Source organism: Cyprinodon variegatus, unplaced genomic scaffold (assembly GCF_000732505.1).
Source record: "Cyprinodon variegatus isolate N-32 unplaced genomic scaffold, C_variegatus-1.0 Scaffold453, whole genome shotgun sequence".
NCBI lineage: Eukaryota > Metazoa > Chordata > Actinopteri > Cyprinodontiformes > Cyprinodontidae > Cyprinodon > Cyprinodon variegatus.
This window is the reverse complement of record NW_015150906.1, coordinates 293,694-305,239: the sequence shown is the minus strand read 5'-3', so window position 1 is coordinate 305,239 and position 11,546 is coordinate 293,694. Positions and strand designations below refer to the sequence as shown.

General features: G+C 38.6%; 1 protein-coding gene across 1 annotated transcript in view; it reads left to right on the top strand.

The window, feature by feature from the left end:
- LOC107093919 (stromelysin-3-like) overlaps positions 1 to 11,059 on the top strand; it is a 31,315-nt gene extending 20,256 nt beyond the window's left edge. The window contains exons 2-8 of the mRNA XM_015389268.1: positions 5,344 to 5,612; positions 5,726 to 5,869; positions 7,837 to 7,970; positions 8,040 to 8,254; positions 8,586 to 8,790; positions 10,161 to 10,421; positions 10,507 to 11,059. Of these exons, the coding sequence (XP_015244754.1) occupies positions 5,344 to 5,612; positions 5,726 to 5,869; positions 7,837 to 7,970; positions 8,040 to 8,254; positions 8,586 to 8,790; positions 10,161 to 10,421; positions 10,507 to 10,628 (1,350 nt within the window). The 3' untranslated portion in view covers positions 10,629 to 11,059. The remainder of the gene's footprint in view (positions 1 to 5,343; positions 5,613 to 5,725; positions 5,870 to 7,836; positions 7,971 to 8,039; positions 8,255 to 8,585; positions 8,791 to 10,160; positions 10,422 to 10,506) is intronic.
- Positions 11,060 to 11,546: the final 487 nt, after the last annotated feature.

Genomic DNA, 11,546 nt, shown 5'->3' with positions numbered 1-11,546 from the left:
TTCACAACACCTGTCCCATTAACGAGGAATCCAAATCAGAAATACTTTAGTAATCCCAGGGAGACATTATTTTAGTTACATGACTCCATCTGTAGTAGAGAAACTATAAGACCAGTTTGATATAACACAATTTCATATAATATATATAATTAGGGGGTCCCATCTCTCCATCGGTTTAGGGGTCCTTGGCCTGGAAAACGTTGAAGACTCCTGGTATAGAGTATTAAATAGTAATTGCACATTAAACATTGCATGGACCTCAGCCTCCCCAGGAGGTGGAGGCGGCTCTGGCCCTTCTATACAGGACGTCTGTGTTATGCGCCCAGTCCAATTTATTACTGACATGAACACCTGGGTATTTGAAACTCTCCATCGTTTTCACCGCTTGAATTCTCTTAAGTTAATTATTTTGAATGAAGGGTCATTCATTTTTTGAGTGACAAGCTGCCAATAATCTTGTCAGGCATATTAACCTACGTGTCTCTGGATTAAGAACTGTCAAAGTAACAGTTGATGGAAGGGGGTTAATATTTTCTGTTATGTGGAAGATACAGTTGTATAATCTGAAAGGATTCCCAAAACCGTAATAGAGCTCAAAATAAAATTATTATCAGGTAAAGTTCAATTTTCTGTTAGGAGTTTAAACTTTGAATATTGGAACTAGAAAATATAGCTGAGCTTTGGAGCTTCGATCAGAGCTGAGATTTATTATTATTAAAGCAAAATCTTCCATGCTGCCCTATTGATGACCCAATAAATCCACCAATATTGTTTTCTGCTTCAACATATTTTATTCATTTCTCAGCTATTTGTACACCAATCCCTTCATAATCTTCATTATAACCAAGGGCTTTAAAGCTTTGCTTGGTTCTAAAATGTGTTTTTCTCAGTTTAAAAGGCGAATTATATTTCTTAATAAAGTAAAGCACCTAATTCCTCTTCATACTGGGTGGAGATTATTTGAGATCATGGCGTGGCTAAGGCTGACCAGATTTAAAGATTTAAAGTGGATTTTATTGATTAAGTCAGATTAAAGGTGTTTTCTCCACAAAATAAAAGCCCCAGCTGTTTTTCTCTGCTTGCAGATTAACAGGTTGTCGAAACATGTACAGGTTCATAGATCATACATTTACTGTGACAGAACCTCCGAGAAATGAATGATAAGATATGGAAACACTCGGTAAAGTCTTCACAAACATGTTTTTATTGAAAGAATAGAGGGCCGGGCTGATACCACACTGGTAAATAGAGAATGCAATACATTACTTACACTGAAGAATGAGCCAGCCTCAATAGATGATTAAAAAAAAAGGTTGCTATGAGAATGTTTAAGGCACTCTGGACTAAGGTGAAACGGTTACAAAAGGATGGTTCCTGCTAAATCCTTGCATCATGGCATCTATCCCTCAAAGAACTGTATGAACAGTGAGACCTGCCAGTTGATTTTGCAGCATTACGATGCATTTCTCTATGCAAGTAATAGTTTTGGTGACATTTGTTGTGTAATGAAACAAACACTACACAACAGTAGTGAAAATATGTGGAAGATAATAAGAAACTGCAGCCATGCTGTTTTATGCCATACTCCCACAGTGGGGTGATTTGAATGTGTCACTGGCAAAGCATGTGGGCAAGTAGAGGTGCAGGTGCACAAGTCTATAAAAACAAGATGGAAAAAAGTGTTAAAACTAGCACAAAGGCATTTTCATATAAAAATGAAAATGCTCAAGGAGAAAAAGCATCCTATTTAAAAAAAAACTGTTTAGAAGTCATTACTGTTACTAATATCTATTTGCTTTTATCTGTTAAAAGGATGTTACTCTTAAAATGGAGTATTAAGGCCAGGCTAGAGATTTTTTTTATTTATTTCGAGAATAAAGTCGTAAAATTACGAGAATAAAGTTGTAATATTACGAGAATGAAGTCATCATACAACAACTCGTTTCAAAAAGAAACCTTATTCTCGTAATTTTACGACATCATTCTCGTAATGTTACGACTTTATTCTCGTAATATTACAACCATTCTTGTTGTGACTTTATTCTCGTAATTTTACGACTTCCTTCTCGTAATGTTACGACTTTATTCTCATAATATTACAACCATTCTTGTTGCGACTTTATTCTCGTCATTTTAAGACTTCCTTCTCGTAATGTTACGACTTTATTCTCGTAATATTACAACAATTCTCGTTGCGACTTTATTCTCGTAATTTTACGACTTCATTCTGGTAATGTTACGACTTTATTCTCATAATGTTACAACAATTCTCGTTGCGACTTTATTCTCGTAATTTTACGACTTCATTCTCGTAATGTTACGACTTTATTCTCGTAATATTACAACCATTCTCTTTGCGACTTTATTTTCTTAATTCTAAGACTTCATTCTCGTAATGTTACGACTTTATTCTCGTAATATTACAAATTTTCTCGTTCCGACTTTATTCTCATTATTTTACAACTTCATTCTCGTAATGTTACGACTTTATTTCCGTAATATTACAACCATTCTCGTTGCAACTTTATTCTCGTAATTTTACGACTTCATTCTCATAATGTTACGACTTTATTCTCGTAACATTACAACCATTCTTGTTGCGACTTCATTCTCGTAATGTTACGACTTTATGTTTGTAATATTACAACCTTTCTCGTTGCGACTTTATTATCGTAATTTTACAACTTTATTCTCGTAATGTTACGACTTTCTTCTCGTAATTTTAAGACCATTCTGGTTGCGACTTTATTCTTGTAATTTTACAACCATTCTTGTTGCGACTTTATTCTCGGAATAGAACAAAAGAAAATGTCTAGCCTGGCCCTAATACTCCATCGTATTATGATAGAAGTTTACTGTAATGTAAATCCCTTTAATATCCCACAATGGGGAAATTCACTTTCGGCATTTAACCCATTCCCACTGTGCAGCACCCGGGGAGCAGTGTGGGGTTAAGGGTCTTGCTCCGGTACCCAGAGTGCAGGCTGTGGGGATCGAACCGGGTACTTGCGATCTTCTCAGAGCACAAGCGCACTGCTCTAACCATTAGGCCAGCACTTCCCTACAGGTAGCAGATTCTATACTTGGTACTTGTAATTATTGTAAATAGCACCATTCGCTGTATTGGAGTCAAAAATGCTTTGTCCTAAAGCGAATGTAAAGTTCACATAAAGGTGAACAGACTCTCAAAAGTTGATTATAGTCTTTAATCTTGTTATGATCACCATTAGAACCAAATATCTGCACAGACCTAATGGTAGCATAACGTTTCTGAATCAGCCGGCAGGTTGGGGGTGAAATGTTCATAGTTTGTTTACACTGGCATTGAGAAATAAAACGTCGACTCCCTGTTTTGACATTTAATGTTTTGCCAAAGAAATTACAACACTATCATGTAATGTGTTGTTATTGTTGAGGGCTGGATGCATCAGTACCCTGACTCATGAACACGAGGAGTGTAAGATGATTTGACAGAATGTACCGGGGAGTATTGCTCCAAACAGCTCACTCAGCAGCTCTCAGTCTTTGCTGCTGACTTCAGATTGCTCAGCAGAACATGAACCAAGATCCCGGAGTAGCTGATGTCATGTTGTGATGGAGGAGGATGACTATGACAATCGCAGCACCTCATTACACGTCTCTGCTCCTGTTTTCGTATTGATTTATGACCCCATGTGTACTGATGCTTCTCTTTTATCTTCGCTGTTTCTGAGGTTTAGCTTCTCTGATGTAATAGTTTGCAATTTTTTTTCAGTTTACCGTGACAATAAACTGTATATAATTGGATTTCACTGTAGTACTTCCAATCATATCAGAATGAAATACCACAGTTTTCCTTCCTTTATCTAAGATTTTAGACAAAAGATTAAAACGAATACAGTAAAAGCAGTAAAAACAAAAAAACACTAAAATATAAGAAAAACCCTCTTGATGCTCCTGGCCAACTGGAAATTAAAGCACAATCAAACAGATGAGTATTTAAAACCGTTTTAAAATCATTAACTGTATTAGACACATTTACAGTGAGTGCAAGATTATTCCAGTCCTGGAAACATAAAGAAAAATCAGGGCTCCAATTGGAAGATGCTTTAGGAAAAAGATCCAAAAAGTAAGGAAATGGATAATCGTTTAAACATTTAGAAACAAAAAGAAAAACCGAAACATACCACCAACCTTTGCAGTGTCACATCATCTACAATAGCTGCACAGCCAAAGAAGAGACTTATCCTGGGCTGTGAAGAAAGCACAGGGGATTGTGGGATGCTGTCTGCATGATTAAACTCTGGCTCAGTCTGAATACATTAGATTGCAACCCTTACCTCCTGTTCTTTGCTCCTTTTCCTCCACTTTTCTCTGGATCATCAAAGAGAAAAGGAGCTCCAGACTGCTGTGCTTATGCCTTATGAAAGTCGTCATACAGAATCACACGGACCAAACTTTTAGAAAAGAACTACAAAAAACAAAAGTTACATAAATGTTGTGCAAGGCTTAAATTTTATGTTATAAAATTCAAAATATATGAAGGCAAGGGCATTAGCATGTGTCAAAACAGAAATCATATGATTTTGTTTGTCCTGACAGATTCAGAACATTCGGATCTAGACTCGGTTTACGTTACACTAGTCCAGTTTTTAAAGATCCTTAGTTCTTTCAGGAGGACAATACTGGAGAGATGTACTCATTGCGCTTGATTTTAGAACAAATTCTTCATCTCGTTATTGCTATTTTTCAGATTTTAAGATGCGCAGCACTTTGACCACCCAGTATATGTAGATAGTTCAACATAGAGATCGAAGGATATTGTTTTAAAGCAAAAGATACAGTTTAAAATACAAAATCCTTTGACTTTCACCATCCTGTTCTTCATTCTCGTTCTAAGTGACAAGGTCTGTGGAGGTTTTTGAGGACCCACATGCAGAGATGAGTTTGCAGATTTAATAGAGGTTCAACAAGGCAACTGAGGCAAAAATCCAAGAACAAAAATAAGAAAACAAAAATCAGGAGATGCCAGGGAGAAACAACATATGGGGAGGGAGCCAGCAAGAAAGCAACAAAACAACAAGGAACCACCAATGAGGAACTGCAGAAGTGGTTTATATATGGGGAACAGAGCAAAGGATGGGCTAATGAGCAGATATGGAGCAGGTGTGAATAGAATTAACTAGAAGGGAGCCAAGGAAACAGGCACAAGGGGAAACAGAGAGTAACTTAGGAAATACAAAACTGACAGAAAATGACTACAAAGACATAAATTAACAAAGAAAATAAAAAATAAACCAAAACAGAGGGCAGAAACCTGAAATAAAGTCTTTAATGAATGTAAAAACTGCTCTCTGTCTGCAGGAAAAGCCTCACAGCAACAGCCATGTCGTCTTAAAGAAGAGAGGCAGACACAGGCAGGATGCTCTAAACCAAGAGGTCAATTCAAAGTCTTCTCTGGTGTCCAGAAATGAGACAGAGTTCTGGAATCGTCCTCGGTGTGGAGTCCCAGACTATCCAAAAGTAACACCCCTCGACGCATCAAACCACAGCAGGAAGAGGAGCAGAAAGCAGCGCGGGAAACGGTTCGCTCTATTTGGAGGACGCTGGGACAAATTTGATCTCACTTACAGGTAAGAAATGAAAATCCGCTGCTTCTAAGGTACTTTTAGTATCGCTTTTGGAGTCTAAAATTCCAATTTGAGCTCATCTTTAGTGACCTCAATTTGATGTCTGTGTCCTCCAGGATTCTTCGTTTTCCATGGCAGATGAGTGAAGACAAAGTTCGGGACGTCTTGAAAGAGGCCTTTGAAGTTTGGGGCGCAGTAACTCCTCTGACACTCAGAGAGGTTGTTAATGAGAGAGCAGACATCATCATTGACTTTAACAGGTAAGAAACCAAAGAACAATCAACTGTGAATCAACAGTCAACATAAACACAGAAAACAGAAGGGGTGCTTGTTCCTTTTCTCCATCCATCTGGGGTCCGGGACTGAAATATGTTAAAGCCTTCTGCCCTCTCTAGAACAATAACTACGTTTTACAGAATAATTACACACATTCCATTCAATCCAGTTTATTTATATAGAGCCATTTCACAACACATCTGAAGACACTTTACAGAGGAGATACCGTCAGATTGATTAGGAAAACCAGCTGATTGCATCCAGTCATTGACTTGCAAGACATGCTCTTTCTGGATTAGACTGAGGCGACGATTTTCGCTTGGATTTTGTCGTTGAATCTTCAGCAATCCCTCTACTAAAGCATGCATGTAGCGACAGTGGAGAGGAAAGATCCTGTTTAAAGGAACGAAAACCTCCAGCAGAAACAGGCCCAGTGTGAGCGGCCATCTGCCAAGGGGTTCAAGGAGAGAGAGGCAGACGTACAAAAAGAAGCAGGTATATAAAAGGTAACTGTCAACCAATATCAACCGTCCGGTAAAGACACAACCAGGCAGATGAGCTCCAACACAATTCTCTTATCAGAGGATGAAAGAGAGCACAGTTAGTCAAATTAAAAGAAAAGAGGACTACAATGGAAGCGGTCCAAGCTCCAATGTCTAACAGAAATGTTGATGGTAGCAGCACAGCTGATATTACAATCCAGGATGGAGTCACAGCCAAACAGGAACAGAGCAGATAAAGCTACTATGACAGGAAAAAGCAGACAGAACACAAAGTTATGAGTGGAACTTAACAAAAAGTGCTGAATACGAGAATAGAATTAGAATGAAACACAATGAGGTAAAGTGGTCACTATGTGATCCAGCAGCCTAAACATATAGCAGCATAAATATAGAAAACAGATCAGGATAACCTAAATATTGTGGATGTTGTAAGAAAGGTAGAACCGGCCGTAGGGCCGAGGTAAAACCAAGGAGAAACATCTTTCTGGACTGGAATTCATAATCAGCAGGGGCATAAATCTATCAGGATCAGTTTAAAAGACACTTGATAATCATTCATCATCATCGAGTTACACTATATACCCTCAAACTGGATGGTTATAGTATGACGACTCACTTTGGCATCTGTCTGCTGAAACGTCCTTGTCATAACAAAACTCTCGTTTCTCTGCCAAACCCATCTCTGCTTCACGTTTTGACCTGTAGAGGATAGAGAGATTAAAACTATAACTCCTTTTCAGACATGGAAATGTTTACTAGCCTGCAGATCTTATTTTTATTTTTTTGAGCGGTGATCCTCTGAAATAAAGACATGAAGTAAAGATTTTATTTCTACACCGTTTAAAGTTTAATTTTGTCCTCAAAAAGCAAAAACTTGCAGGTTTTCCATCTGACTCCATCAGTGTCTCATGTGGAGGATCTTGAGTCCACTTCTCTGTCCAACATTTAGGGTCTGGAGATATTTATTTCTGCTCAGATGCTCCCACTGCAGCATTTAAAACAAGCTATGGTCGGGATTTTGACTAGCTCATTGGAGTACTTGGTTTATTTTCTTTCTTAGATATTCTGCTGTAGATCAGCTGTGTTTCTGTTGAGGACCCAGTCTAGTACAGCTTCAAGACTCCAGAGTACTTTGTAGAGTACTTTACTGCAAGGTGCACTTGTCCTGTTGCTGCAAAAAAAAAATGAATACCTCCTATCTTGTGCTTCTCAGTTGATGTAAGGTGTTTTATTTAATTTTCTCCTTTTTTTTATTTTATTTTTTATTTTATTTTTTGCCTTTGGCCAGAATTCAACTTGTTTGTCTCAAGAAAACTGTTCCAGAGGACTTGTAGTAATTTAAACTTTAAAGTTTGAAAGATGGGGCATTCAAAAAAGGCTTGTCCTAATATTGGCTTTATATGCTATGCAAACTTGTCATAAGATAAAAATCAGACATGGTTTTACAGGTACTGGCATGGTGATGACTTACCGTTCGACGGTCCTGGAGGAATACTGGCCCATGCTTTCTTTCCCCGCACTCTCAAAGAGGGCGAAGTCCACTTCGACTATGATGAACATTGGACTGTCGGGAATAGTGTTGGTAAGATGCTTTTGGACTATTTACGATGTGTGTGAAGCTAATCACTAAATAATCTTTGTCTTTTTGAAGGGACTGATCTCCTCCAGGTGGCAGCTCATGAGTTCGGCCATGTTCTGGGCCTGCAGCACTCCTTGGAGCCCGATGCCGTCATGAGTCCTTTCTACAGTGATTCCTACCCTTTGAAGCTCAGTGAAGACGATAAGAGGGGGATCCAGTATCTATATGGACCTCCTCGGTACACACCGCCGGATATAACAGAGACCAATGAGATAGAGACTGAACTGGTGAGACCATGATGCTTGAACCTTTGAACCTACTGACCATCAGTCCTGGTCCAGTCATTGTGTCTTTAAATAATGCCTCCAAGAAAAGATAGAAAGCTGGCAATGATCATAAAAAGACATTCAAAAAGTTTGGAAAAGTGTTTGATGGAAACCACTTAAAAACAAATTTAGGAATATCTGGATATTAGGAAAGATAATGGAAAGAAATATGGACTGGATCAGAACTTTTAATCTGTACCATCCCTTATTCAAAAGTTTCCTCTTTTTTCTGCTTTTTAACTCATGCATTAATAGATTAGGGTTGAAGTAATGAGTGTCTGCTTTTCCTCAGTTGGATGCCTGCAGAACAAGCTTTGATGCTGTGTCCATGATCAGGGGAGAGCTGTTTTTCTTCAAGTCTCGATACGTTTGGCGTATCCGTGACGGACGTCTACAGGGTGGCTATCCAGCCTTGTCTTCACGCCACTGGAGCGGTATCCCTGACTACATTGATGCAGCCTATGAAGATAAGTCTGGCAACATCTGGTTCTTCCAAGGTACAAAAGGAAGCAGAACATTCCTGCTCCTATCTCTTTTTCTTTGTGCCACATTTTCAAATGCTGCCACAAATGGAATGTTGCGCACGCACTGTTTTCTCTTCCTGTTGTGGTCGGCAGACTAGGAATTGTTCATTAAAAATGTTAACGAATTCAGTAAAATTAAAAAGTAAGAACCAGCAAGCAATTCATCCTGCATTCTTGGTGCCCAACCCTAATTTCCTTTACCTTCCAGAAAAGTTGGGAATCACCATAGCAACCAGTGAGATTCTGGTTCTCAGCAGCCTATTCTTTATGATGTTAATCCAGTGGTTCCACAACAACCTTTTTTCAACAGATAAACAAAAAAAAAAAATACAACTGCGTTACTCGGCATAAATTGCAAAAAAAAAGTATAATCTCCTTTTGCTCATGAATTCACTAACTTTAAAGCAAAGGTATAATTATCTAAACTGTTTGTTTTACCTTGAAATGTAATTCATCATCGCTTTCAATTCATAAATATTTTTTTATTAAAAACGCTCTAAATAATTTCTTCCGCATCCACCCTGCAATTATGCATGACCTCACTTAGGGGGCACCCCACCCACTTTTGGAAACACTGTTACCCTACCCTACCCTACCCTACCCTACCCTACTCTACCTGACTCTACCCTACCCCACTCTACCCTACCCTACTGTATCCTACATTTTATCATTTGTGTATACATAATGAAATTTAATTTCGTTTGTCAAAACAAGCAATAATATGATAGTATATGTAATAAACAACTGAGACATAAAAAACTTTTTTTTACAGAAATTGTAATCTTACTAATATCAGAGAACTGGCTCAGGTCACAGATGGCAGCACTTACCTCTGGGCTTGCTTCTTCAGAATATTGCTAGAATAACAGTTAAACAATCACTTTATACATCTCCAGGGTCTCCCCCTGCCACATCATCAAATGTCATATCATTACATCATGTTCATTAATGAGGAAACATCACTAGCTCCAGCCATATCAAGATATTACACAGTGTTCTATATGAAGGACATTCTGAATGCACCGTGACAGAGAGCTCGCTGTTAAGAATGATCCATTCTGTCTGTGCTCTGGCTTCATTCCCAAATCTTTATGTTTATAATGAAGATAACCTTTTAGCCCGACAGAAGAGCTGTCCTAACTGGATAAACTGCTTGGGAAAACATAAGCCTTATCACGTAGCAGGCAGGTGTTATTAGTGTTTAAAAGGCACATCCATGAACAATATAAAAATTATCCTGAGAGCCAGTAGGTGAGATTAAACTCAGTTCAGTGCTTTATATATATTTTCTTCTAATGAGCAAACCCAGTAACTTCTAGACTTATTTCTTGTTGCTGTTGCAGGCGACAAATACTGGGTGTTTGATGCTGAGAGGAAGATATCTGGACCAGTGTCTTTGGTGCAGCTGGGTCTTCCTGTGACAGACATCAATGCAGCTCTGAGGTGGGAGCAGAACCAAATGGAGAAGATTTTCCTCTTCAAGTCTTCCTTCTACTGGCCCTTCAACACTCAGGAGAATCGGGTGAATGATCTCCATCCTCGCAGCATGCATGAGTGGACTGGACTACCCAGTCACATCGATGCAGCCTTTCTGGACAATTATGGTAAGACCTTGGGTCAGAGTTGGGTTAAACAACTGGTAGGTTTGAGTCTTTTCAAACATCTGACCTCTTTTCTCCTTCTGGACAGGTTATGCTAACTTCCTGAGTGGACTGTACTATTGGAAGTTTAATCCGGTGTCGCTGAAGGTGCTGGAAGGCTACCCTCGTAGAATCGGGATGGACTTCTTTGGCTGCTCTGAATCTAGTTAAATCCATCAAATCATAAAATTGAAATCATCCATCGGCTTACTGCTAAAAATCACACTGCTCAAATTTTCACCACAGATAAAACAGGACAGAGTCTTTCTTTGTAGCAAACATCTATAGTCTTACTGTAAATTGTTGGGACTGATCCTTTATTTTCAGATCGGTTCTGATGCAGGTCAGGGAAACTGCATAACGCCATGGCAACAAAATGCCATTCGGAGTTGGCTGTTTGAGCCCACATCACATATCCTGTTCCTCACCTTGGCCCTAAATGCTGTACATTGTTAGCCTTTAGCAGGAAGGTTTGTTCTACGTTTAGTGTCATAAAATCAGCGGGACTGGGTCTGATTATTCATGGTGCTATTTAAGGTCAAACTAGAACCTCATTCTACTTAATTCAGCTAAACTGTTCTCTCTACAGCTCTTGTTGAAGGCCTTTTTGGTCCTCAGAGGCTGATTTTATTCCATCATTCACAAGATTCTTACGACTCATTTATGTTTGTTTTATAGATTCTTCTTCATTCCTGAAGAACAGACATTTTATATATATACAGTATATATATATATTTTCCTATTCATTTCAATTTGTTTTCATATTTAAGGTGATTTATTCTCAATCAGTGCTGGACGCTGATGCTTGCTTTGACCAGTATAACATGCTGGTCATAAACCAGTGATCTGGTGTTATGGTTCTGTTCTCTGTCAGCATGTTCTCATGGCTTTATGTTTAACTGCGGATACAGAAAAACATTAACTGGTCCCAAAATTTAAGCCTCGATTACAGGTTTCTAGCAAGCCTGGTTGTTTCGGTTTACAGAACCGGCCCAAAAGAAGCATGATTTATTTTACTGGGGTCCATTTTTTTAATGGTGCGCTTTTAAGCCATGTTAGGTGGTGTTGAATGATTTGTTCAGCCTCTGG